This window comes from Cercospora beticola, chromosome 6 (assembly GCF_033473495.1).
Source record: "Cercospora beticola chromosome 6, complete sequence".
In the NCBI taxonomy this organism is placed as follows: domain Eukaryota; kingdom Fungi; phylum Ascomycota; class Dothideomycetes; order Mycosphaerellales; family Mycosphaerellaceae; genus Cercospora; species Cercospora beticola.
The window spans coordinates 1,963,839-1,989,932 of record NC_088940.1 but is presented as its reverse complement, the minus strand read 5'-3'; the positions used below and the strand labels follow the sequence as shown (position 1 = coordinate 1,989,932).

The 26,094-nt window shown below is 51.5% G+C and overlaps 11 protein-coding genes across 11 annotated transcripts; 9 read left to right on the top strand and 2 right to left on the bottom strand.

Annotated features, from left to right (window-relative positions):
- Nucleotides 1-263: 263 nt before the first annotated feature.
- Nucleotides 264-1,355, bottom strand: RHO25_009840 (uncharacterized protein; the record flags this gene model as incomplete). The annotated part of the gene is made up of 1 exon (XM_023601366.2): nucleotides 264-1,355. The coding sequence occupies one exon, from the start codon at nucleotides 1,353-1,355 to the stop codon at nucleotides 264-266; it is 1,092 nt and encodes a 363-aa protein (XP_023453228.1).
- A 5,153-nt stretch (nucleotides 1,356-6,508) lies between these two features.
- On the top strand, nucleotides 6,509-7,849 carry RHO25_009839 (uncharacterized protein; the record flags this gene model as incomplete). The annotated part of the gene is made up of 1 exon (XM_065603220.1): nucleotides 6,509-7,849. The coding sequence occupies one exon, from the start codon at nucleotides 6,509-6,511 to the stop codon at nucleotides 7,847-7,849; it is 1,341 nt and encodes a 446-aa protein (XP_065459292.1).
- Nucleotides 7,850-9,139: 1,290 nt separating this feature from the next.
- Nucleotides 9,140-11,062, top strand: RHO25_009838 (uncharacterized protein; the record flags this gene model as incomplete). Its single annotated transcript, XM_023601365.1, has 1 exon — nucleotides 9,140-11,062. The coding sequence occupies one exon, from the start codon at nucleotides 9,140-9,142 to the stop codon at nucleotides 11,060-11,062; it is 1,923 nt and encodes a 640-aa protein (XP_023453227.1).
- A 2,344-nt stretch (nucleotides 11,063-13,406) lies between these two features.
- On the bottom strand, nucleotides 13,407-16,129 carry RHO25_009837 (uncharacterized protein; the record flags this gene model as incomplete). The annotated part of the gene is made up of 2 exons (XM_023601363.2): nucleotides 13,407-13,436; nucleotides 13,499-16,129. 2 exons carry the CDS (start codon nucleotides 16,127-16,129, stop codon nucleotides 13,407-13,409), a joined length of 2,661 nt encoding a protein of 886 aa, XP_023453704.1.
- A 390-nt stretch (nucleotides 16,130-16,519) lies between these two features.
- RHO25_009836 (uncharacterized protein) lies at nucleotides 16,520-17,520 on the top strand (the record flags this gene model as incomplete). Its single annotated transcript, XM_023601362.1, has 2 exons — nucleotides 16,520-16,572; nucleotides 16,626-17,520. 2 exons carry the CDS (start codon nucleotides 16,520-16,522, stop codon nucleotides 17,518-17,520), a joined length of 948 nt encoding a protein of 315 aa, XP_023453705.1.
- Nucleotides 17,521-18,446: 926 nt separating this feature from the next.
- On the top strand, nucleotides 18,447-19,685 carry RHO25_009835 (uncharacterized protein; the record flags this gene model as incomplete). The annotated part of the gene is made up of 2 exons (XM_023601361.2): nucleotides 18,447-19,013; nucleotides 19,062-19,685. 2 exons carry the CDS (start codon nucleotides 18,447-18,449, stop codon nucleotides 19,683-19,685), a joined length of 1,191 nt encoding a protein of 396 aa, XP_023453706.1.
- A 216-nt stretch (nucleotides 19,686-19,901) lies between these two features.
- On the top strand, nucleotides 19,902-20,844 carry RHO25_009834 (uncharacterized protein; the record flags this gene model as incomplete). The annotated part of the gene is made up of 2 exons (XM_023601360.2): nucleotides 19,902-20,058; nucleotides 20,111-20,844. The coding sequence occupies 2 exons, from the start codon at nucleotides 19,902-19,904 to the stop codon at nucleotides 20,842-20,844; spliced, it is 891 nt and encodes a 296-aa protein (XP_023453707.2).
- Nucleotides 20,845-21,002: 158 nt separating this feature from the next.
- Nucleotides 21,003-21,455, top strand: RHO25_009833 (uncharacterized protein; the record flags this gene model as incomplete). Its single annotated transcript, XM_023601359.1, has 1 exon — nucleotides 21,003-21,455. The coding sequence occupies one exon, from the start codon at nucleotides 21,003-21,005 to the stop codon at nucleotides 21,453-21,455; it is 453 nt and encodes a 150-aa protein (XP_023453708.1).
- A 360-nt stretch (nucleotides 21,456-21,815) lies between these two features.
- On the top strand, nucleotides 21,816-22,815 carry RHO25_009832 (uncharacterized protein; the record flags this gene model as incomplete). The annotated part of the gene is made up of 2 exons (XM_023601358.1): nucleotides 21,816-21,960; nucleotides 22,013-22,815. The coding sequence occupies 2 exons, from the start codon at nucleotides 21,816-21,818 to the stop codon at nucleotides 22,813-22,815; spliced, it is 948 nt and encodes a 315-aa protein (XP_023453709.1).
- Nucleotides 22,816-23,557: 742 nt separating this feature from the next.
- Nucleotides 23,558-24,280, top strand: RHO25_009831 (uncharacterized protein; the record flags this gene model as incomplete). Its single annotated transcript, XM_065603219.1, has 1 exon — nucleotides 23,558-24,280. One exon carries the CDS (start codon nucleotides 23,558-23,560, stop codon nucleotides 24,278-24,280), a length of 723 nt encoding a protein of 240 aa, XP_065459291.1.
- Nucleotides 24,281-24,936: 656 nt separating this feature from the next.
- RHO25_009830 (uncharacterized protein) lies at nucleotides 24,937-25,946 on the top strand (the record flags this gene model as incomplete). Its single annotated transcript, XM_023601357.2, has 2 exons — nucleotides 24,937-25,093; nucleotides 25,150-25,946. 2 exons carry the CDS (start codon nucleotides 24,937-24,939, stop codon nucleotides 25,944-25,946), a joined length of 954 nt encoding a protein of 317 aa, XP_023453710.2.
- Between the last annotated feature and the right edge of the window lie 148 nt (nucleotides 25,947-26,094).

Genomic DNA, 26,094 nt, shown 5'->3' with positions numbered 1-26,094 from the left:
TTTGAGTTCGTGAAAAGGTAAGCTTCTGTCGCAGCTATCTTAAAGGATTCTTTCTGCGCCGTCCCGGTCCGGTCTATTGTCCTCCTAAGCCTGGATCCACGACGATGTGTGCGCACGGGGCTATTTCGGTAGGACGTTCGTTCCTTGAAAAGTGCATGTTAGGAGACTTGACTTTCGAGAGAGCTTCGCTCAAGCCATTCTGACACCATGGACTTGAAGCAATAGTCTGTGCCATGATGCACGAACACGAACAAATCGCTCCATTACGCATACGACACGCGCTTTCCGCTCTCATGGCTTTCATAGAGCGCATCAACCCAAGCATGCCGCCTCACAGCCCATTTCCAGTCCGGCAAATTCTTTCCATCTGCAAAAGCCTCATAGAGCCTTCCAATGTTTTCTGGTGGGCCGGCGTCACCTCCTTCGAAGTCGATGTCCTTTACCTCGCCGGTTGCAAAGTCTTGGAGCCTGATCTTGACTTGCCCGGACATACTCACAGCAAAGGCTGTCTCGCCACGGAGTTCAATGATGCCCTTATCGCCCTCAACTCGCCATATAAGAGCCGGCTCGCCCTTAAATGGAGCACTGCCGTGGACGATCGCTGAAGAGTGTGCGCCGCTTGCGAGAAGGCCAGACATGGTGACCTGGTCGGCCGTCGTTCGCTTGATCGTGTCGATGACTTTGCCATCCGAGGATCTCACAGTAACCTCGGGATACTGTGTTGATAGAGTCGCTGAAAGATATTCGAGCTCGCCCAGGACATAGCTTACGCTGTCGTAAAAGTGCCCGAAGGGGATGATCATCATATTCCCGCCAAGTTCCCTGAAGTTGAGATATTCGTAGCCTTCACGAGTTTCCGCAGTACTGAGTGCAGTCCATAAGTCAATGCTGCTGCTAATCACGTGGCCAATTGCGCCCTGGTCGACAAGATCCTTCATCCGTTTGATTGGCGTACTGATCTGACCTTGCAGGCCGACCATGGTCTTTACACCCTTCTCCTCGGCTAGCGCTAGTAGCTCCTTGCAGTCCTTCGAGTTGGATGCCAGTGGCCACTCCACAAAGACATCTTTGCCTGCTGCAATCGCGGGTTTGAGAGCATCGTAATGGCGGTCGACGCGCACTGCGCAAACAACCAAGTCTATCTCGGCGCTGGCAGCCAGTTCGTCCGGGGTTCCATATGATTTGGCATCTTTCAGAGAGTGAGCGTCAATTGCCTTCTGCGACGATTCCCGGGACGAGTTGCAGACGCCAGTGATGGTGTACTTTGGCGAGGAGATGAGGTAAGGAAGATGGGCTTGTACGGCCCAGGAGCTTGTGGCGGACAGACCTAGGATGCCGACCCGGATCGGAGACATGATCTTCCGGTATCGAACTCGGGCTGTGTGCGCTCTTGGAGAGGGAGTACTACTACTGTGCTGCTCTGGTTGTGAATCGTGGATGTGCCGATGAGAGCGAGTGCAGAGTTAAAAGGTGATGAATACTGCACAGTCATAGCACTTTTATGAGGTTCAAACAATCTAAGGCAGCTTGATATCAAAACTTACTAATCATGGTGGGCGGAATTTATGCACGCATGCATAACTCAGCGTGTTCACTTTCCTCTTCGCTCCAGCTTCATACCTGCTACCTACCACTGAACTTTCATCAACAGCCCGAATACATCCGGGATGCTGCATGTATTTTCCCACAATTACCTCGCTAGTGGGCATAGCGATGCTATGCACATGGTCCCGGCTTTAAATGGAGCCTCCTCCATAGCCACTTTGGCCACGCCTCACCCTAATATGGGTCTGCAAGAAGAATCAATGAGTCCGAGACCGAGCGAAAAGTGATTGGTACTCATGGCATGACGACTGCCCTGCACTAAACCCGCCGAATTGCGCATCAGCATGGTGATACTGCCGAACAGGAGACAGAATCCCGGAAACCATACGCAGTCACAAGCTCTGCTGAGCTGTTCTATCACTTTATCAGAAACTCGCACACTGCCGCTCCCGGTGAGCGTACAGAAGCGAAGCATCATGCTCAAAGCCCACTGCTATCCGACCTGGATGGCGCCAGATTCATGATTGTCACGCGTGCCTCGGGGAAGGCCAGGCAACTCTGGAGGAAGCTCAGCACACGAGAGTAGGACTACGTGGCGCCCAGCAACGAAAATTCCTTCGCCTTTCGGCATCCAATCTGGCAATAGAATACTTCGCTGGCGGTTCCGCTGACACCTCTAAGGTACTTAACAACCTCTTTGTGGCGCCTTCGCGTAGCCACTATCGACATTGGCCGCTAACTCTGACAGTCTCTGTTGCACCACAGGTGAGTCTGTGAATAGAACATAGCCACCTTGTCTTAATCGGGCATGGTTGTCATGGTAGTCTCAAAAACACCGCGCATTTTACGACCCTAGTATACAGAATTGCTTTCTAACAGCAGTCCTCCTCCTGGCCACAGCCAAGGCAGATGAGCACGAGAACGAAGACTAGCTCCCTATTGGCGTCCAATCCGGTGCACATTCAAATCCACAGTCCTTCTGCGCAGCATCGATTGACGTGTGGGCCACGGCCTTCGCGTAGCACCAGCAGGTTGCAGCATTCCCGTTTTTCGGGTCCCTTCTCCCTGAAAGGCAGACGGCGCGTCAGTCCAGAAGCAGATGACTATTGTAAACTCCCAATTTGTAGGTTGTACTTACAGCAGCAAGTATCGTTCCAAGTGCAGGGCGGACCACAAGCCTCATTTTTGACTGGGCAATTGTTACCCGCAGGGAATACTAAATGGCCGCCGACATAGAGATCGCTGTTGCAGAGGCAGCAGGTTTGCCTTAGATCGTGATTTATAACCTGATCTATGCAAGTGTTAAAACTGAACAAGAACTTTCCAAGTACAGAAGGCTCATACAACAACATTGTGCTTTGATGCTATACCTCGGATTAGTATAATAAAACCTGAATCCTTCGAGGTAGACGACCTACTCGGGTCTCCCTTTCGGACCAAAAGGGATTGATCCTTGTCCGATAGCTACAGTTACAAAACTTAGCAGCAGCAGAGATTGAACTAGTGGCAGATCGGATGGATAAGAAACGAAGTGAATCAACAAGAACAGAGAGACGTGCAGTGCACCGCAAGATCATATACTAACTAGACTTCATGTAGTTCCCGGACTTCTCGCCTTAATCTCGTGTCTCCCTGAACTACAGATACTAGTACGTTGCTAGTTGAAGACGAATTCTTGTACACTAAGACTTTGCTGACCGATGCCAGGCTCGCTGTCTGCAGCTGCTATCTTGATCAAGTATCAAATACTGTGATACTACATAGGCAGAGCATGGACGTCAAGCAAGGGATCCGGTCAACGGCTGTAGATGAACATTTCCCATTAGCTCGTACTGCACAATGTCGCGTGTCCAGCAATGGAAGAAACTGTGATGTATACAGGCTGACAGAGCATGATAAATTAGGGCAACTAGACAAGGGGACACCCGACATGCTTGTTGCATTGTCCAACTACCCTCGTTCTTTGCTCTGACTCTAGCGCTGCGTGAGCACCGCCCTTGTCAACCATGATACCTAGCAGATTGTGAGCCCATGTTGAAGATGCGCTTTCACGGTCTGCATGATTCAACGTGCCACCTGCATTTGTGAATCCGGTAGTAGGGCTATCAAGTCCTTACGTCTATTCTCAAGACCTGAAGTCGCTGATTCGGGACACACCGAGCTTTCTGATTGCGAGGGATGCATGCAAAAATGCAGAATGGATGTCCTGGTACGTCCCCAGTATTCGTTGATGCGAACGACACTCTGTACACCTTATTGTTCCGGAACGATGCTCAGCAGGATCCCACAGGTCTTTCTTTACCCACAGAAACTGCCTTCTGCGTGTTTCACCCGGCACTGTCCGTGTGAAGTTTCACATGCCGCCACGAATGGTGTCAGGAAAACCTGACTAGGCGATGGAGAGGCCTATCCGGCACGGCCGCAACAAAGATTGAGCACTGCAAGAATGATGCTTTATGTGAGTGAAGAAGTCTTGCCTCTGCGCGACTGTGAATCAGGGCGGCGAACAAGATCTAGAATAACCACGTATGGAGGCGGTCGCACGTTGACGATGATGAAAGCCCATGGCGCTTCATACTACTCCGTGTGTCAGTGACAACGAGCAACGAGCAATATTCGACCCAATGGCGCGAAGGACAATTTCCAAATAGATGGAGCTCAGATGCTGGTAAATCCAGTGCCCAACTGTACCTTTCATGTCATTGTTAGCAGGCTGGCCATCAAGAGAAGACATTTGGAGGCATCGTCTGCCACAACTTGAGCCACGAAATCAGTGAAGGACGACAGCGTGAGCAGGAGCTGCGTGGCAAGATTTGATTGATAGTGTCTGAATGATCGGGGGTCCCGAACGCTTTGTGATTATTCACATAATACAAGATCTTCTAGACAACCATACGGATCTGATCTAACTGTGGCCTCAGCGTACCACCAACAGTATCAGTCCACTCTCAACCTGTTTTCATTGACGCGCTCCCTTTCACGTCCGTCCGTTCAATGCCCCTTCATGACCGTATACCGGCCATTCACCCGAACAATCCTCAACGGTGCTCCATGTGGTGCTGTCAGAGCTAGGTTGGAGCTGTTGAGGATGCCTCGAATTTCGTCGGAGCTAATTACTTTGCCAGCGACCCGCGATAGGCGAGAGTGATGGGCATGATCATCTGTGATATTCTTAGCATAAGAGGGCCTGTCTGTACGGCGCGAGTGGTGACTTACAGATGTATCCGTGCCCTGGAGGATGTGGGCCGTGGTGAGTTGGCATTTTCTGCGAGGTATGATTTTGGCAAAGATGGAGAGTGTGTTCGAGTCTGCTGGGGAAGTAAGTGAGTTACGAACAGAGGATATCGTCGATCCTTATAAGCGTCAGCCCTCCTTCTACACCTCTGCGGGGTCGCGATGTAAGGTTGACTTTTAGCACAGAGGCGCAACATTGAGTTCTAGCCTCGTCCACCTTGGTGCCAGGCTTGCCAATGGTGTTATTTCTTACGCTTAAGAAGTTGTAAAACACAGCCTCGAACATGGCACGTGCAGGGACGCTCCATCCACAGATGCGATCTGGATGTTCAAAGTGATAGAGGCTTGCAGCTCCAGGTCGGAGCTTCTCAATGCCTGCAGGTGTCGCGTGTAACTAGCGCTGTGCAGCGAACGGCTTTGTATGGACGAAGTGAAACATTCACTATCGCTGTCCGGAGGTGCCAGCGTCCAAATTGTCGCAGTGCAACTTTTGTTCCAGAGACGATTTTTTTGGGCGCCAGAGACATACTCACGACAACCAGTGCCCTCTCGAACAGGTCGAATCTGCTTCCGTTCGCGATCTGTGCCGTTCAAGAGGCGATCTAGCATTTCCTGCTACATTGTTACATGCAGCCTCACAGCCTTGTAGGATTACAGCCTTGCGGGTCGAGAGCGGTCGAATAGTCTTCGCTGACACCTGAGCACTGCACGCCAGCAAGGATGCGAGGGATGGATGTTATGCCAAAGGTGAGTACTCGCTGACGTCTGATGATTCTGGTGAAGCCAGTGATGAGAACCAGCTTTATGTAGACGGAAGAAGAAGGTGAAGTCGGGCCTACTGTATGCCCCCGCTTCGTGCCAAGCCGCTCGTGCGTGAGAACGTGGCGTGAAGCGAATCAAACTCTACTCGCGCTCCGCCACACCAACATGTGCACCTGACGCCTTCGAAAATTTTCGGCTCCGCAAACCAGCATCCAGCGAGCAGTTGAGTCGAAAGGCGGAATACGGTAGCTCAAGATGCGATCTGGTGCTCCGCATTACAAGATGAGGCCGTCGCGCGGTAGAGTCATTCTCCATGTTTGGAAATCGCTGGCAGCTCCCTAGAGCAATGTGCTTTCCGGTCGCTACGAGAAGCTGGCCTGCCATCTTGCAACGAAGCACTACTGACTGCTGGCAAGGACAGCGAGCCTCGAGAACGTGCGAATCGTGGCCAATTTGATACCATCATCAGATTGGCTTCCGCAGAAAGCCCAGCACGAAAGCCATGAGCAACGCTGCCATGTCTCCACCATGAAGCTCTTCGTACTTGCATGATGGAGCATTCGTTGCACTCCTTTACAAAGTTCATGACACGATGTCAGTCTGAAGACATGTAGATTGATCACTGGAGATGGCGTTGAAACTAAAGGCCAAGCACATTACCAACCGAGGCATCTCGTTCTCATTCTTGACCGTCTTGATATCTTGGCAGCGCTCACATATCTGCGTTACGTTTCTATCTGGACGTGGACATCGTCAGAACAAGTATCGTTGTACATGATGTCTGCTCCGCTTCTGGACGAGCTACCAAACGAGGTATTCGAGGAGATCAATGTACGATTGCAATTATGTGACCTCAACAATCTTCGCATGGTCAATCGCCGCATCGCGCACATGGCGACTCAAAAGCACTTCGGCACCTTTTTGAGACACAGATACGTGGAGATGGACTAGGCCTGCTCTGGAATTCATGGCCGAGCTGACGGCGAAAGGCCGCATTGGATGTTTTGTTGAGAAGCTGACACTAGTTGGAGTGGTTTACAACACTGCTTTGCTTGAGCATCAGCTTGCGAAAACAACTCGAACATCAGCAAAACGCATAGATCTAGCACGCCGAATACCTTACATGCCAGAGCAGCCATGCAGTGAGGCAGAGCTAGCACACGCAGCCGAAGAACTCCAATTGTTGCGAGCGAAACGCGCCGACTTCGCTTCTTTTCACGGGGCAGGAGATGCCGTCAAATTACTGACACGCATCTTGCTCAATCTTGCCGCTCGCCCACAGCAGCCTGGGCTGAAACGCATCTCGACAGATGTCATAGTATACCGTGAAGACTCTAAGATATTAGAGGACATGTCCCGAAGACCAGGCTGGAGGTCTGTATGGCAGAAGGCTGCGGAAACGTTCCACACTCTTATACTTGCGCTTGATACTGTCAGCCTACGCGTCCAGGAGCTCAAGATTTTCTGCAATGATTTCTCTGGGAATTGCAGCCTACAGTGCGTTGAGTTAAGTCGTTGTAATTGGCAAACGAATGGGATCGCTTTTACCTTGGCCAACCTGGAAGTATTGTCGATCAGTGTCTCTGACCGTATACTCAATGAGACAAAATACGATGTCTCGTCAACTGGAGATCTGATTAAACGCCTGGCAGCAGCACCAAGCACAACCAAGCTGCTGCCAAACCTTGGAATTTTGAAAACACAAGCGACGAACGAGGCAAACTTCAGTGGGCTGGGAGCTTTGTTGAACGTCTGCAAAAGCTTGAAACAGCTTGACTTGAAAAGATGCGAGATAAGGCGATCTCGACGCGAGCTTGACAACTACGAAATCCTGAGCTTTTTGCAGCATCTCACCCAAGCAGTCCATCTTCCCACTTTGCGAGTACTTGCGCTACGAAATCTGGAGGCGAGTGAGCCAGACCTGCTATCTTTCCTAAAGCGTCATGCAATCAAACATCTCACACTGCAAAAGCTTGGATTGGCTCCTGGTAGTCAATGGAATGCGATCTTTGACTATCTTACAAGTAAGGATGCTGGACTGGAGACATTGCATCTTGAAGACATCTCCCAGAATCGTTTTCATGTCCAATTCTGTACAGGTCGAGGACACTTTGCGGATAACCACACAACAGGCATACTGTGGGGACAGCATGTTCACAAACAGCAACACGGCAACATGAAGCCCATAGTGTGGCGCGTTCTGCAACGTCGCTCTGAGCCGTTGGAACCGTTCGTACTCAATCATCGGGAAAGGCAGCTGAACATGTTCGGCCCTCCATCATCGCAACTCAACTATGGCATACCCTAGAATGCTGCATACTCAGGTGATGAGTTGAATATGAGCATGGACAAGCTCAAGAGACGATCTCGGGAGATCGTATGGCTCCAGACGAGGATCACACTTTGGGAAGACGTCTCAGAACAGCTCGTCGAGCGATCCCAGAATTTCTCCGCCGTCGAGCTTGTGAGTAGTAATTTGAGCCCGCCCAATCGCAATTGGAAAGGAAGAGCAACAAAAGACGTGAAGCACTCCGGCGCAAGCGCGGCCAAGGTACGTTCCGCAAGCCTTGGCCAGCACTACGCAGAATCCGCGGTGGGATCACGCAGAAGAAATTCAAAGACATCCACGTGTCGAACACTATCTAATGCCTGCGGCATTCTTCGTGGATTACCAGGAATGGCGCAGTGAGTCCAGGCTGCAGCGAATTCCTCATTGGGGCAGCCCATTGATGGCTTGGTCGTACAGTCTCGCCAATTCAGCCTTCTGCCACTTTGAAAGGTCGGCTCCGCCACACCGAGCCACTGTGTCTCCATGGACGTTCAAATTTTGCTCGACATCCTCCCGCTCTCATGAGCCATCTTGGTCACGCCGCCAATAGCTCACAACGGTTCACATGCAAGCTAGCCCCTTGGCTACGCCATGATCACACGAAGCACGTTGAGCACGAGGTCTTCGATCCTATTCATTCGAAGGCCAGCGATAATGATCAAATCCTTGCCCGGGCTGAGACTTGGTGCAGTCGAGCGAATTCAAGCACTCAAAACAGTAGCCTGGAATCCAGCTGCGATTCATGTAGGGTTCGACAACTTCTATTGCAATTTTTGAACAGCCTCGCTGGACGTCGAGATGATCGTGGCGCTCTTCCACAACTTCTGAGGCTTTGACTGTGGAAATTCGAGTAACAACGGACACTCCACTATACTGTGGCGATTTACTTCAATGTTGTTGTCCATCGACCAGGACCCTTCTAGGTTGGCTCCGCAATCCGCAATGTTCGTCCTTCGCTCGTAGAGTCTTCGCACCTCTTGCCCCTGAACTTTATCGAGCCGACGCCCATCACTATTATCGCATGCATTTCTGAGACCACGACCTCGGAAAAGAAGCGGCGGCCGAGATCAACAGCTTCGCGCAACGAAAATGATCATTCTAAACTTAGTGTCTCAACAGAGCGTGATAAATACATCCTTTGGCTCATCGAATACTCTAATTTGCTCCTCCAAGTCTTTCATTTACTCACAGCTGGGCGAGCAGCCTTGATTGTTTCCTCTCATACTTCATTAAATCCTTCGATACGCGGAAGTCGCAGCGTTGATCGACATGGCAGGATCTCTGCTCTGCATTTCTGTTCTGCATGTATTGCTTGCGCAGGGCCTCCCACTGGACACCTTCACCACAGTGTCGCAAACGGCAGCATACGGCCTTCCCCAACAGTACGCTCGCAAGAGCTCTATTTGGGATGCTAGTGCGAGGGGCACAAACTGCGCCCATGGAACATACACAGGTGGCTCATGCTATTTGCGCGACGAAGATGAGCCTGCACCATCGACCCTGTACCAACCTAAAACTCTAACGTCAGCGTCACCCTTGACGGCCGCTACATCATACGTCAACGGAACGCGAGGCGAAGACTGTACGACTGGCGTAGATTCGAGACTCTACAGCACGTATGCACCTGTTGAAACATATTTGAGTACCTTCCAGACAAGGCCAGGAATTACTCGAACGGTCTATCCACAGCAGAGCAGCGAATCAGTGCCATCCCAACCGCAGACAACGTCTTCCGATATTACTTCCAAGGGCCAAGGACAGTACACCTTCTCTGACATCGAGACCACGTTCAGCAATGATCTCACATCGACAACATGGGACGCACTGCCCACGAGTCTCACTTCTCGATCGGATGTTAGCTATGTGACAGTAACGTACACGGATAGTCAGTACAACACAGCAGTTACGACTATTACTGCTTCTCGATCGCGCTCGTACGGACCGGCTACCAATACATGGACAGACTTGCCAACCTTTACTTCAGACGATGGGACCCACACGTCCGACGCATATCCGCACCCTACAGGCTATGGGGATAATCTTTCGCCTTCGTATGATCCTGCCCACAGCAATACTGGGACATGGTCATTCAGCTTCACAAGTGTAGATATCAACCCGACTCAGACGATGGATCCCACGTCAGAATCAACCACTCTTTACCCAACTTCAGACGGTCATTCAACGAATTCATACTTTTATGGTCAACCTCTACCTTCAATGTCATCTTTCTACGATTATAGTGGCAGCACAAGAGACCCATACGCTTCACAATCTCGATTTCCGCAGTCCACCAGGACTCAGCAAAGTGTGTATCCGGATCCGGAAAGTTCGAACAGCTTCAGTCTGGGGCCTACCATCACGCAATCTGCTACGCCTGACACTACTGTCTCACGATGGACTGTCTACCCAGAGCCCAGTTCTTCCTTCGCAATCATCAGGGATCCAATCATCACAGCGTCTGAGTTTTCTTATACAACATGGTCGCCCCGAACGATCTATCCAGACCCAAGCGTCTGGTCCACAGCTTTCTCGGAGCCCAGTACCAGCCAGATTGATCTCCCATGGTCAACGCATACGAAATACCCAGACGCTGATGGATCCAGTACTGCAGTTTTCGATCCAACTCACATAAGATCCGATTCCCTCCAACCTACGCAGTCACAGTACACTGTCTACCCAGATTCTAGCAACTCAGCCACGTTCACTTGGGATCCCACTCCCACACAGACTGAGTCATCGTCGCAATACACAGTCTATCCGGCACCAAGCAGTTCAAACACATTCATCTGGGACCCCACCGTAACCCAAACGGAGACTTGGTCGCAATACACAGCCTATCCAGCGCCAACCAGCTCCAACACGTTCTATCTTCACCCAACTATTACTCAGAGCACTCCATGGATCTATCCTACTGCATACTGGCAGCCAAACTCAGATCGATCCGATTTACCAAGGGCGACACCAGTAAGAGATCCCAGTCATCAGGACACGACATTCGTGACTGTCACCAGAACAGCCTTTCCGACAATGTCCTCGGGTTCCGATTACGGGCTTCCATCATACCACCATCACACAGGAGCTGGATGGCCTTTCAGCTTTTGGCACAGGCTGAGTCGCTCGTTCAGCAGTGAACGTGGCCATGACGGTGCATCTTGGGGAAGAGATCGTGACAACGGGCCTGCGGATAATTAGAGTTGGTGATTGATAAATTATCGCAACGCCGATAGATCTTTGAGCAGGTGACGGGCTTTAAGGAGTTACGAGTGATACACGAGGAGTAGGAAGAGCTAGATAACATGTCGATTTCTTTGTACGGGACTTGGGAATGTACACTAGTCATTTGAAACACAATCCTTTGGATCAGAATTCTATTAGCAAAGGTCTTTCCCCAGATGGGTCACAACGCCGCCCTCGCTCCGTGGTCCGTCGGAAAAAATCCAGCTGGTTGACGACAATTCACACGAGTCTATCCCTTTGCTCGCCACTCCTGTCCATTCGCCATTGTCTCGTAACCTCCTCCATCGCATTCACATTTCCTGTTCTCTCATAAGCCTGTTCCATTCTCAGCAGCAGCAGTTCCAAGTCATCATCAGCTTGTTGCTGTTCGGCAGATTTTGTCACATTCTGTGTTGCGTTGATTCTCTCTCTGGTCTGTAGTTGCATCATTCGTCAACACCGCGCGAAACCATTAATCCATGTGTGGAATGCTAGGAACCGGACTTACCTCCTTGTCTATCGTCGCTGGAACGTACATCAGCGACCGGAACTCGAGCCTTAGACACATGTCCGAATATTTGACGGCGTGATTTGGGCTCTGGCAAGCAGGGTCAGAATAGAGTTGGATGTAGTCGGCCCCTTTATCATTCGTATCTTCTAGTCCAAAGGCACGAAGCGACGAAAACTTCGTACTACAAGTTGAGAAACATTCTTCGGGCTCTAGCATCTGGTTCGGAAGGAAGAACAAGCTTTCTCAAATATCGTCGAGCCAGCCGGTAAAAGATATAGTTGAAGAGATTGCTCGAGGTAGATTAACGAGGAGCAGGACGAGGTAGGTCCGAGGCCTGAACAGCATTCGCATGGCGTGTTTGGTGAACTCTTGATCGTGTTTCTTCGAGCCTTGTACCCAAAAACAGAAAGCAAAGCTGCTGTTAAGACAGCCATGGCCTAGGCTGCAATGTTTGAATCTGGAGTTCAGGCAACCACATTGATGGAAAAGTGTAGAAGCTTGACGATCGTCTGCGAACTTGAAACATTGGCGGATGTGTTCGTGGAATAACATTATTGGACTTAACGAAAAGAAGGAATCTCACCTCGCGCCATATATATACATCCTCCAAGTTACCATCCGAAACAGCAAAAAGGAAAAAAAAAGATAGAAGCATGATGCTCGACGACACTTTTCAACAGTCAGAAAGTGCGCACTGAAATGATGATGCAGCAGGACATACCCTGTGTGATTCGAACACTAATATTCAATTAGAATTCATTCAACAGTGTCGAATTTCGGCGCAACGTACCACGCTCCCGAAGGAACTGGCTAGACAGTTGAATACGACTTAGTCGTATAGTTCCAATAGCAGGCCAGCGCCTATCGCAAAGTCAGATTGGGGTTCGCATCAAATTTTGATGGTGAAAATTGCTTACGTTAACCACTCCGCCGTTGGGGAAGTTAGCAATTTGAACAAGAGCGAAAGGTAAGATGGAATCGTACCAAAGTGCCAATGCTGATTTGATTAGTCAGCATGATTGTTTGTGCGTATATGACCTGCTTCATAAAACGCTGAGGCAGGTGTCGTGGAGTGCATTTTACCTCTAAGGCCATTGGAAGCCAAAGTCACATTTCGTGTACGACAACTACCACATTTCTCCTGGTCAAGGGCGTGCAGTGGCCAACGAGGTCTGATTGTCGCAGATGGAAACCTAGAAAGGTGACACGAAACCAAAATTCTCCAACTTCATGCCAAACAGTATATACTCTGTCTGCACTCTCACTACCGCTCCGCTCTCCGATACCCCCTTTCCCCACCAGCTTCCCCTCCCTACGGTGAAAGAAGAACAGAAGAAAAAAGCTGGTATCATGCATAAAGCAAAACAAAACATCGTCCACTTGAACGAAGTCACTCGCTTCCATTCCTTTCTTCACTGCCGCAGCATTCAAACGGTAAAACCAAAAATCCCAAGAAAGACCTTCGCTCGCATGCAACGCTCCGTGTACGCCATGTGTTCTGATCCTCCAATGCTAATCCCACCACTCGCATGCTAGTCGTCTCCGGTCGTCGCAGGATTAAGTCGAAATATGTGAGAAGAAGTACGAAAGGGGTGATTATGAAGAATGCTGAAGATCGGGGTGGCCGTCGTGGCTTGTGCTTTCAGGTCCAGGTGAGTTGCCTGTGTGCTGAATGTCCGCTTCGCTTTCGGGCTGAAAAGCAGATGTCGTGCGTGTGTGCATCGCTGGCGCTCCCTGAGACGAGGCAACGCGGCTGCGAGGTAGCGCAGAGTAGTGAGTGCCCTGGTCGACAGCATCGTTGTGGCCATTCTATTGTCCACGTCCGATATTTTGGCGAGCCTGTAAAAGTATTAGTCGTTGCACTTCCTCCTCTGCGCTGAAATAAATGGATTGCCACATACCTTCATCATCTCGATCCGCGCCTTGAGATTTTGGGTTACTTCAGCAGCTCTCCGCCAGCTCTCCACGCCGTCACCACCACCTTGACTGCCCCTCAGACTGCTAGCACCATCGCCATTCGGTGTGGCTCGGCCACTTGATCCTCCTGACAGGGCTCTCGAGCTTGGTCGTTCGATACCTGCACCAGCACCACCTCTTAGCTTATCGTCTGACAAAGTCCTCGGACGGTTCTCCTTACCTTCACCGTTCGAGTACCCATTAGCAGCGTCGAGATTACCATACGCGCGCGAGCTTGGAACACCATAAGTTCTCTGCGTGCCGTAGCTGGGCCGTGGCTGTGGTGGCGGTGAAGCTGGGCCACTGCCATAGCCATCGACAGGACTGTCACGACCAGCAGGCGATCGGCCCAGTCTGGCAATTTCGCGCTTCAGCCTGTCGATCTCGCGCGAAAGACTGTTGGCACGGTCCTCTGCAGATTCGGCGTCTGACCGAGCTCGTACCAATTGCGTCTCCTTAGCTTTAATTTGCAATACATCTCGCGTGTGATCTTCAATAAGCTGTGCATTCTGGACCTGGAGCTCCGATACTTGTGAAGAAAGCCTTAGTTTCTCGTTGCGTAGGGTGGATGCCTGTTCTCGCACAAGGTCGATTTCTGCCCGGAGATCTGTCAACTCTTGCCGCTCGATCTGGCTCAGTGCTGACGATGTTGATTCTGGTTGTCGTTGTGCTGGCGGTGAGGCTGGCGCAGCAGCCGGCTTGGCTAGTGATCTACCTGCAAGACCACGACCAGCACCAGCGCGGGGAGTTGTAGGCACCTGTGGAGGCTCGTCCAATATAACGCCCTGGCGCTTCGGTGAGGCTGCACCAGCAGCAGGTGCTTTGCCATACCCGGAGCTCGGTGGCTTGAGCCCTCCTGGAGGTCTGAGTCCACCCGGCGGCTTGACGCCAGGTCGTGTCGTGGGGCGCGGTTGCAAAGGTGCGTCTTCGGTAAGAGGTGGACTAACCGCCTTCGGAGGCGCTGACTTCTTAACACCACCTGCTGCTGGTCTTCTTGTCCCAAGCGCTGGCTTCTTGCCTGCCGGGGCTGCTGCTGCTGCTTTGGGTGCTGGCGCGGCCTTCGGCTTCCATTTTGCTCGAACTTCTGCAGCATCGCGCATTTCCGTAATTTTCGTCTTGCGGATATCATCCAACCCCTCGAGATGTGCGAGCATGTTTCGATCGCCCATGATCTTCCAGAGAATTCCAAGTACTTCAGCGCCAGCATCTCGCAGCGGTGCCGCACTTTCCGTCAAAAGCTTCTTGCATCCTTCCGCAACTTCTTTCGTCTGCTCTGGAGTTGGTGCATCCCGAGTCGTTTTCAGCGCGCGTGCGAGAAATTTGGCGGTGTTCTCCTTAATTTGCGGGTTCTTGTTCTTCAGTGCTTCCAGAATGTCACTTTGGACATCACCAAGGCTGGTGGCCGCAAACACGGCGTCGCAGGCTGCCCCGATCGCGTCGGTGACTGTCGGCTTCTTCTCCTTTAAACGCTCGAGCATCGATGCAAGTATTTGACTTCGGTACTTGCCAAATGACTTCTTTAGACCCTTGGCGAGCGCCTCGACCACGTTTGCAGCGACTGTGACCACTGCAATGTTGGCATCCTTCATACTTTTCGCGCACCCTCGGATGAGATCGTCGAAAGAGCCTTCCTGGATTGCTGGAACGTTCACCACTGCAAATACTTCGTCCATGACCTCTTTGCGGTCCTTCCACTTCGTACTGCCTATCCGGTCGTTGAAATCTCCTGGAATCTTCTTCAAAACGTCCACAGCCTCGTACTCGGGCTCCAGATCGATTGCGCCCTCGTCCTCGCCTTCATCTTCTTCGCCACCTGCAGCTGCCGCCGCCTCTGCTTGTCGCTCTTTCGCAGCCTGCTGTGATCGAAGGAGACGTTCTTGCTGTGGTGCCGGCTCTGCCTGTACTGGCTCGAACAGCTTGTCCAGATCCTTTTGCTGCACCTCTTTCAGCTCACCCCAGAAGAGCGGCTTCATGGCCTCGCGCAGCCATCTGTACAACTCGACCGTGAGAGCTTGGGCCTCAGCGCGCACATCCTTGTTCGCATGCCCGTACATCTTAGGCATCAGCTTGAGAACAGGCTTTGGCTCGACGACTTTGCAACCGTATGCATGGTAGATCTCCTTGAGCGCGGAAAGTGCTGCCACAATCATCTTCGGCGTTTTGTGTGACAGAAATGGCAGCAGCTCTTCCACGACCGGATCAGGCTTGTCCAGCTCGATCAATAGCAAGATCGCCTCCAGCGCTGCCGCCTTCGCTGCCGGTCTTCCTGTAAGGCCCTTCTCCACGGCAGGCGCGACTGTCTGATTCCTCGTCTTGCGCGCACCATCTGCGCCTGCTGCATTCAGAAACTCATTGTATGCAACCAACGCCTCCTGCTGTGCCGCAGCGTTTGCGTCACCCACTGCGCCCTTCCATATCCCGCTGTCGAATGTGAAGTCCTTGACAATGGCGTCCGTCGGTTGCGCGGTCTTGAATTCCTTCGTGGCAGTTTCGTAGCCGCCCTTTCGAGCCTTCCAGTTCTTGTGCTGGAACTGCTCTATCAGCGGCAGCTGTGAGAAGTCCTCCTGGTCACCCATGCTGGGCTGAAGTTAAGTGGGTTATATTATGTTGTGTTCAGTATGCGCCGGCGTTGTGGGATTCGCTGTCGGTGCATGTGGGGGTGACTCGTCTTTTGGCTGTGGTGCGAATTGCTGCCTGACCAAGGGGAGGGATGTCGCTGAGTCGTAGAGTCCTTTCCGAGGTCGTTCCGGTGTTGTGGTATCGTGAGCAACTCCTTGCGACAGAGTCATGCACAACGCGTGGTATAGGAGGAGGTGCCGTTGGGCTCTGACTTTCTCGGAGCTTGTTTACCTCGTATTGACGACAGTTGCCCTGGCACATGATTTAGCGCCGAAAAGGCTTGGCACGAACCAAACACAGCAGAGCCGCATTGAATATCCCCGCAGCTCCAAAACTCCAACAACACCATGACGGCAGCACAAGATCGCTCCTTTCTGCCAGTTATACATGCAACAGATGAGTTCGTGGTCTGTCGCAGCGTCATCTGATATGCATCACTCACTACCAACACAGCTTCCCGTATGGTCCGGCTGCTGATCAATACTACGGGCTATATCTTCCCAATGACGATCGCCCTCATGGATACCTGTTGCCAGAGGTAGTGCAAAAGATGCCATGGACTTCGAAATTTCATATCCAGCATGAGCATCCGCGCCGTGTCAGTGTCTTGGACTCTTCGAATGGGACAAACACTGCAGAAGCCGTCAATGCTGCTTTCCAGGAAGTCGTCACACCAGCCATTGACCAAAGACTATTCCACGTATTCAATGGTCAGCACAGTGAGCCCTTCGCGATTGCAGGCGCCAGATATGACGGCCAGGTGAAGATTGAACGCTTCGCCACGCCACTTTTCGGCATCACTACGCGTGGCGCACACATGATCGCGTACACGAACACAGACAGCGGCATGAAGCTGTGGATCTCGAGAAGAGCCAAGCACCTGTATATCTGTCCAGACATGCTAGACTCGACAGTGGCAGGCGGCGTAAAGTCAGGTGTACCACCGTTTCAAACCATCATCGAGGAGTCAGACGAAGAAGCTTCGCTGCCAGCAGACCTGATCCAAAAATTAGCCAAATGCCGTGGCGTTGTCTCTCACATGAGCACGACCGGGAGTCTCTTTCCTGGAGAAAAGGGTCTAGTATGCCCTGACTACGTCTACGTGTATGACATTGAACTGCCAGCAGACGTGATCCCAAGGCCGCACGACGATGAAGTCAGCGCGTTCTACCTGATGGACATCAACAAGGTGCAGGAGGCTCTGCTTAGGGGCGACTTCAAGCCTGATGCTGGTGCAGTCGTAGTCGAATTCCTGATCAGACATGGCATAATCACTCCGGAGAATGAGCCCAATTTCGTGGAGATCAATATGCGGCTTCACCGTCGGCTGCCGTTCAGGACTGGATGAGCTGCGTCGCAGATCGCTAAACGACCACGCCATTCCGGCATATGCATAATCCGTACATCCAGATCCGTTGTAACGGGTACCTCTTCGGGAAGGTAAAGTGAACTTCGGGCTTTCGGGTGACCCGTTTGTGCCGCGGCTCAGAGCGATACAATGCGACATGGACGACAACACCTTCTTCCTTCGCATTTGGTTTCTGCGTCCCTTGGACAGGGTCACGATCGCATCCATGACACGATGCGACTTCATGAGCAGGCTGTACGTTGGTCGGCAATTCGCACAGATGTTAGCACAATGCGATGGAAGAGTAGCCACAGAACGGGCGAACCAAACGAGCTGTACGTGTGCGACACCATCATTGACCATCCAGGTGCAACAGATTCCAAGTTCTCGACCACGAGCTCCTCTACGTTGTAACAACCGAAGTCTCGAACAAACGAGCTCCACATTTCCAAGGCTTCGGAAGCACTTCCACTCTCGGACTCGGCTTCTCGCTTGCGGTCGTCGACCAAGCCACACACGTTCAATGAGCTGTACTCTACGGATAACGACTACTAAATGCGCGAATCACATTCTGAGCAGCCCTGATTGCGTTGTTCGAACCTCACTACACTGCCGAATGGGACAATTCTCTCGCTCCTTCCCGTGTCCCGAGCTCCACTTCTTCACGATATGGCCAGTCGCTCTCTTGCAGTGGTCCACTTGCCAAGCGAGATGAAGACACAGTGGAGTATGAGTTTCGTCTTGACAGCGAGAGCGCCTGATGCAACAATATACTCGCTACTGAAGGCCGCGCCATGTGAACCATGGCTGGATTCGTCCCTGGAACGCTGTCGAGCGCAAGATACATAAGAATGCTTGGTCGAACCAGCAGCGACCTGGTTCACAAGCACACACACCTTCCTTAGACTTCTCTACATTCATTCAAAATGCTCTCGTTGCCGATTCTCGCTCTGGCGCTGGCCGCCAGCCCTCTATCCTTGGCGCAATCTGTCGTCGGCGAAGCGCCTGGTTTCGCAGCAGGTACCACTGGTGGAGCTGCAGGCAAGACTGTCACACCTACATCGACCGACGAGCTGGTCGACTACCTGACCTCAAAGGATACGCTCACCATTGTCCTTACCAAGACCTTTGACTTCACCGGAAGAGAGGGAACCAAGACTGAGACTGGTTGTGCTCCTTGGGGCACTGGCGCTGGTTGCCAACTCGCAATCAATGCCAATGATTGGTGCGGAAACTATCAAGAGGGTGCTGGAGCAGTCAAGGTGACTTACGATGTCGCTGGTACATCGGCCATCAAGGTCGGAAGCAACAAGAGCATCATCGGCTCGGGCTCTTCGGGTGTGATCAAGGGCAAAGGCCTCTCCCTCTCCGGCGGCGCCGAGAATGTCATTATTCAGAACATTCAGATTACTGAGCTCAACCCCAAGTATGTCTGGGGAGGAGATGCTATCACTCTCAACGGCTGCTCAAACGTTTGGATCGATCATGTCACAGTAAGTCATTGTCCCAATCGCTGTAAAGCGATCTAACTTATGGTGCAGATCAACAACATTGGCCGCATGATGCTCGTCGCCGGCTACGAAACCAACACCGGCATCGCCATCACCAACAACAACTTCGATGGCCAGACCAAATATTCCGCCAGCTGCAACGGCGAACACTACTGGGGACTTTTCCTTACCGGCGAGAACGACCAAATTACCCTCAAGGGCAACCACATCCACCACACCTCCGGCCGCTCGCCAAAGGTCGACAAGAACACTCTCCTCCACGCTGTCAACAACTACTGGTCCGACAACTCCGGCCACGCGTTCGAGGGCTCGTCGAGCTATGTCTTGGTCGAGGGAAGTGTTTTCGACAATGTGAAGGCCGCAGAGCAGGACTTTGCTGGAAAGCTCTTCGCTGCAAATGACAAGAGCGCGGCGAGCAAGTGCAGTAGCGGTTTGAAAAGATCTTGCGCTGTGAACTCTTTTTCGGAGTCTGGGGAATTGGCTGGTAGCGACTCGGGCGTTCTGAGCAAATTCTCGGGATTGACTATCGCAAAGGCGGACGCGGATGTGCAGGCTGTGCCGGATAATGCTGGCGTGGGGAAGTTGAGCGGTGGGAATGCGAAGAATACGACGAAGGTGAGGAGGTCGATTCTGGAGAGGAGGGCGTGGTTGTAGATGTTGTGAGCTGGTCTTGCAGGTGCTGGTAGGTGCTTGCCGCCATCCGGCTTCACTTGTGGAAGTCGCGCTAGCGGGGCAAGGGTTCGCGCGCGTGGAGCGCGGGTTGTCGCCTGAACGTAGATGAGGCAATCGCAACTTCACATCTTTCACGACTTCGACTTCGACCACTCGCTGCCTGACTTAACACTGACAATAGCGCACCACCACGCCCCCATGAGCAGCACGATGGCAAAACCGTCTTACGAACAGCTCGAAGAGCAACTCAAGGCCGCGCAGGAGAAAGCAGATGCCGCCACGGAGGAAGTTGCTGCTGTGCACGGACATCTCGAAGCCGCTCGTCGCGTGCTGAGAATGCACAACGCTCTTCCAGGTATGATACACAAGACCTCGTAACGGAACACTGCAACTGATCTTGGCCACAGTCCTTCCGAAGGCTACTCTGTTGTTTATGATGAAAGATGTTACCGATGCTGCAGGAGTCTTTGTGGAGCAGCTCGACGGCATCAGCCAACGTGAGTCTGGCGAAATCGACGAGTTGATCTTCTTCCAAGAGTATTACGGCTGCCTTGGAGACTTCGCCTTGCTGGCGGAATTACCGGATGATGGCCCCGATCTTGCCATCGAGAAAGTCATTGAATGTGCGGAACAGGAGCTTGATGGTGGATTTCGCGGCGCCGTTTCTTTCAAAGAGCTTCCAGACTACGACTACGTCACGCTCGCTGCTGTGTGCAGAAAAGCCAGCAACGATCATGCCAACGAAGCAGCCGAAACATACGACCTGCGATCTGAGATTGACAAATTTGTGCAACCGAAGAAGTTTCTGCTTCGTAACATCGAAAACTTCGTTTCGAGCAAGCGCTCCAAGAGTTCCAAAGCAGCGCAGCCCACAGCTAGTGGACCCAAGCCAGCAAGCGGTCAGACACAACGTTGTGCCCGAATCCTCTTCAATAAGGTGTGGTTTCCGCTGACCTTGAAGTTCTTGCACGAATTGCAGCGCAAGGAAATCGCCGAGTTCCTAGTGCCACTGGTTGCCGAGGACGTGTTACCGGTGGAGCTCATGGACATGATATGCGCATTCTGCTATGACGGGGATTACATTGCGCAGGCACCGTCTATTGCCGAGAAGAACGCACCAAAGTACAGCTCAAGGCGATGAGTTTGGAGGTTGCGAAGGTGGGTTGACAGGATTGACTCGGGATGGGCAAAGGGGCATCGAGAAAATGGGCGGCACGGGAAGTCGATCTTTACTACCTGAGCAGGTCGGTAGATAAACTGATTGTTCTTGATCGCTCGTTACTTGCGGGATTTCACACGATGAAAAGTCGAAACGATAGCCGAAAGGAAAAGCGAAACGACGAAAAGACATTCGATCCTCAACCCGATATCGACGCACTTTTACAGGCGAGGCAAGATGTCCTTCCGTACTTGGAACGTCGCATGAAAACACATATGCCAACGTACATTTTCCCGCGCGAGATCATGGACAAGAAGAGGAGTGTCAACAAAGGAGGTACTCCATCATTTCTAAAGAAGATCTGGTTCCCGCAGACTTTGAAGTTCCTGCGCGGAATTCGAAGGAAGAAGGTTACTGACTTGCTTATGCCGATGATTGCTAAGGATAAATTACCGGTTGAGCTTATGGATACGATCGCTGGCTTTTATTATGGTGCGGAGTTCATGGCGAGGGCGGCGACTGTTGCCAAGCAGACTGCTGCGAAATACAGCTCCAGTGGGTGCAATGCTGAAGCGCGGGCTCTCCGATGGTGAGCGAGGGTTGAAGATGGATCAGCTGGGTTGTATGTTCGCGTTTTCGCAACGGAATCTCAGCCACATCGAAAGAGTATTCCTCGTAGGTCCAGCGGTGACTGATCTAGTGTGTTCTGGCAGAAGCAGCTCAAGCACTGGCTCATATGGAGCCATCGGATGGCAAACAGAGTCTAGAGCTGGTCTCGTAGTCCTGGCCTGGGCTCTGGTGTTGCACAGCATTCACTTGTGTAACTCGAGCCAGGCGGGCACAGAGAAAGTGCGTGGCTGTTGCCTGGAGCAAATTGGAGCCGACAAGATTTTAACTTGGACTATATTCCGCTTCTCCTCCTGCGAAAATTGATCGCAGAGAAAAGACAGCCAATGGCAAAGCCAACTTACGAAGGACTCAAAGAGCAACTAAAAGCCGCGAACGAAAAGACAGATGTTGTCTCCGAAGAGCTGGCAACTGCCAAGGGACACCTCAAGAATGTGCTCCAGGTGCTCAAAGCTCGCGAAATGCTCCTCAGTACGTATGGACACGGATCTGAGGAGAACCTGATCGTTGACTCTGCAATTAGTTCTACCAATGTCTACTGTGCTATTCATTCTCAAGGATACTGGAGAGCCAGCCAAGATCTTCCAGCGCCAGATGGAAGATAGCCTACGATACGAGTTCGCATGGCCATTCCAGGCCGTCGAAGATTATGATACCAAGATAAAAACTCCCCACAGGTACAGCGATACGCGACCCGAAGGCGAGCTCTACATCAAGGACCGCGAGCGATACCTCGATCACCTCGCCATCTTGGCCGAACTACCGGCCGGAGCACGCCATGCTGTTGAAAAGACGACTATGTGCGCGCATAGCGATTTTGAATGTTATTCATTTGCTCGAACCCACGATGACCTTCACAAACTCGACTACTTCGCGTTAAAAGTGACCTGGACCGAAGTCCGTCTGGGCCGCGGCTTGGAATGGGAAGCGTACGGCCAGCTTGAATCGTACATCACTTTGATTCAATCGTTTCAGAGAAAAATGGCTGAATATAGCATAGAACATCTGATGAACCTTGTGCAGGGAAAGTACGGGCAGTCATATCGATTTTCGCCTGAACGATGGGAGGAGGTGAAGGATCTGATGCATCAGACTGATCACGAAGCGTTCGTGAAGGAAAGATGGTTTCCATCAACCTTGAGATATCTGCGTGAGGTCGAGCGACAGCGAGTATGCGATTTTCTCCTGGAGCGCATTGCAGGCCATGTGTTGCCAGTGGAACTCCAAAACGCGATATCTGCGTTCTTTTATGACGCAGACTTCGTTCTACGGGCGCCGATTGTCGCAAGAAGAGCGACAATAGACAGGGTAGAGCAAGCCAAGTGATGGTTGCAACTTCAGGGATACAAGTGGGACGAGAATATCGAAAGAAACGAATCGAGGAGTGTGAATAGATCAGCCACTCTCATCCTTTGTGGTATGGATCATCAACGCATCGATCTCCAATCACCTCATGGTCTCTTGCAGATGCTCTCGAGTCGCTCATTGCTTGAAGAGGGTCGGTTCCACAACTTTTGCTTGTGTAACCCAATCTAGGCGGACGCTTGCTGTTGCCTGGAGGAAGATGAATACGAGTGCCTCTTCCTCCCTTGACTGGACTGTCAACCCTCGTGTTCATGCTACGACAGATTCCCACCACTAAAGCCAGCACTGTCGGCCTAATGGCAGATCCGACCTACGAAGAACTCAAGGAGCAACTGAAGGATGCAAATGAGAGAGCACATGCAGCGGAGCAGAAACTAAATGCTACGTCAGAAGAGATATCTTCTTAGGTCGCAGCGGGAGGTATGAGGCGGAACGCAACGCCCATGGAGATGACAACGCTAACTTATGTGGAAGATCTTCCATGCTCAACTATACACAAGACTATTTCGAGCCCAATAGAGGGTGAGACTGAATGTTCTACCGCAGAACCGGCGAACAAGGTGCAAGAACATCACGATGTGCTCCTCGATCTTCTCTGCAGGAAGAGGATTCTATTGTGTGCGTTGTCTTGCGGCTTCTCTGGCGTCAGTCGATCAGTTGCTAACTCTACTTTGAAGTGCTGCCAAAAGAGACTCTACTATTTATGCTGAATCTCTCCGCCGACCCAGCAGCTATCGTTACCGGCCAAATCCACAATGCATATGGAGAGTATGGAGAGGCCTGGGACAAGAACAGTAAAGAATGTCTCAAAAACCTGACCATCCTCTCCCAATTACCAGTGGATGGCCCAGGCTGCGCTATCGTATTGGCAACCGAATGCGCATGCGAGGCATTTGATGCGTACGGTACGCCCAAGTGCAATAAAGATCTCCAGATCCTCGACCATTTCACGCTGGCGATTGTGTGCGATGAGGTCGGCCATGGACGCAAATTGGAAGTCGATTGCGATGAACTGAGATCCTACGAAAATGTAATACTTGGCATGGGTGCCTGGATGTGGGCTTACGATTTGGTCAACGATCTAATGGAATATATGCAAGGAAGTCGCAGATCGGACAGATTCTCGGACGCTCAACAGCAAGAGCTGGAACATTTGTTGCACGAAAATGATGCTAAGACTGTTACCAAGAGAGTCTGGTTCCCGCTGACCATGAGGTATCTATACGCATACCGCCAGGAGGAGATTGCCGACTTCTTAATACCACGCATTGCGGGCCAGATCTTGCCAGTTGAACTGCAGGATGCGATCGCAGCGTTCTGTTACGATGAACAATTTTTCCTGGAGGCGTCAGGGATAGCGCGGGAGAATGCTGCAGGCACGCATCTCGTCGGAGAGATGGAGGACACCGAGAACGTGAGTGGTTGATACGACTAGTGGGAGGATGGGAAAAACGCAGGGATGATGATGTAGCGAAATTGAAGGACTGTATGCCAGCGTTCTGTATACACTTTAATGGCTCGATGTTGTCCGGTTCAACGAGCTCCACATGTGTAACCCAATCTAGGCGAGCACAGGGATGGTTGCCTGGAGGGAGTTGGGGGTATATCAATGTCTCTGCAACGTCTTGGACTCCAATTTCATCTCTTGACCAATATCTCACTGACGCCCCCACGCATTGAATCATGGAGCATCTCGAGATAAAAAGTGATGGAGCAGGAGCAGCAGATGATGAAGCAGTAGAGACCGTACGCAGGATTCCTATTGCGAAACAACGTCTTCATGAGATACTCAATGTGCTCAAAGCTGGCAGACTGCTTCATGGCATGATTCAACGCTGTCCCATCCTGTACAATTGATTCTGCTAACATCGTCAATAGATTTGCCAGAGGCTGCATTGGCGTTCATTCTGATGGTGACTTCAAATTCTACAGAGCCGAGAGCAGAGATAATTAGAAGGGACCCGGCTGAAATGCGGAAACATCTCAAGATTGTTCTCGGTCTGCTCAAAACTCAAAGGCTGGTGTTGCACTATCGTACGATGCACATGTAACTCAAGAGGCTCACAGTAGACACTGACTTGCATGAAAGACATCCCTTCAAATGCCAGTCATTTCATCGAGGAGATGGTCCGGGCTCATCGAACGCCGAGACTTGCAGGTTCCCTCGTGGAGGCGGCAAAGGAGCAGGAACATCTCAATGGGGTCATCGATATGCTTAAAGAGCGCGAACTCTTACTGAGTACGTCGTGTGAAGAAGCCGAACGATTCAGAAGCGTACTGACTGTTGCTCCAAAGAGTTGCCAGCGGCTACAATTTTGTTCCTCCTGGAGCACACTCCGGATCCCGCAGACATCATCTACAATCAAATCGAAACTCTTGACTTTGGCGAACGCCGGTATGGAGAGAATTGGTCCATAGATCGTCAGAAGTATCTCAAGAATCTGGCTCTTCTATGCCGGCTGCCGAAGAACGGAGTCAAACTTGCTATCGAGCTTTCGATCGAAAGTGCAGTGATTGAGTTCAAAGAATATTCGCGCCTAACGTCACACGACAACCTTCAACTACTCGACTGCTCCACACTGGCCCTTGTTTGTGAAGAAGAGAGACGAGGTCGGCCAATGGAACACAATGATGGCCGCTACCCAAGAGGTTACCTGGAGATGATGCACATGGACCCCTTACATTCGGCTCAAGGCTTTATGGAAGATATCATGGAAGATGCACGTACGTGTCAGGTAGCGGGCGACCGATCGGAGGAAATCGAACACTTGATACACGAGACTGATCACAAAGCATTCGTGGCGAGATTCTGGTTTCCGTTGACACTGAGATACCTCCGTGGCATTCGAAGGAAGCGGATAGCTGGATTTCTAATGCCCCGCGTAGGAGGTCACGTACTCCCTGTGGAGCTTCAAGATGCAATTTCTGCCTGCTATCACGATGCGGATTTCCTCACGAAAGCACCCATCTTGGCCAGGGAAGGCCTTAAGGATACATTTAAACGAATCAAAGAAGACATGGTGAAGACGGCGGCATCGCTACAACTTGACAAAGCTTCGCGAGCACGATCATTTCGTCACGCAGGTGTGTGATGGAGAAGAAGGAAGTGCCTCAGCTTGCTCTAGATCCATCAAATATATCGATTCAGGCTCTAATCACTCGTAACAGCAGTGGCAACTGCCTATCTTGTACGATTGAGTGCCGATGAAGCACAAATTTGCAGTCGCCAATATCGATAAT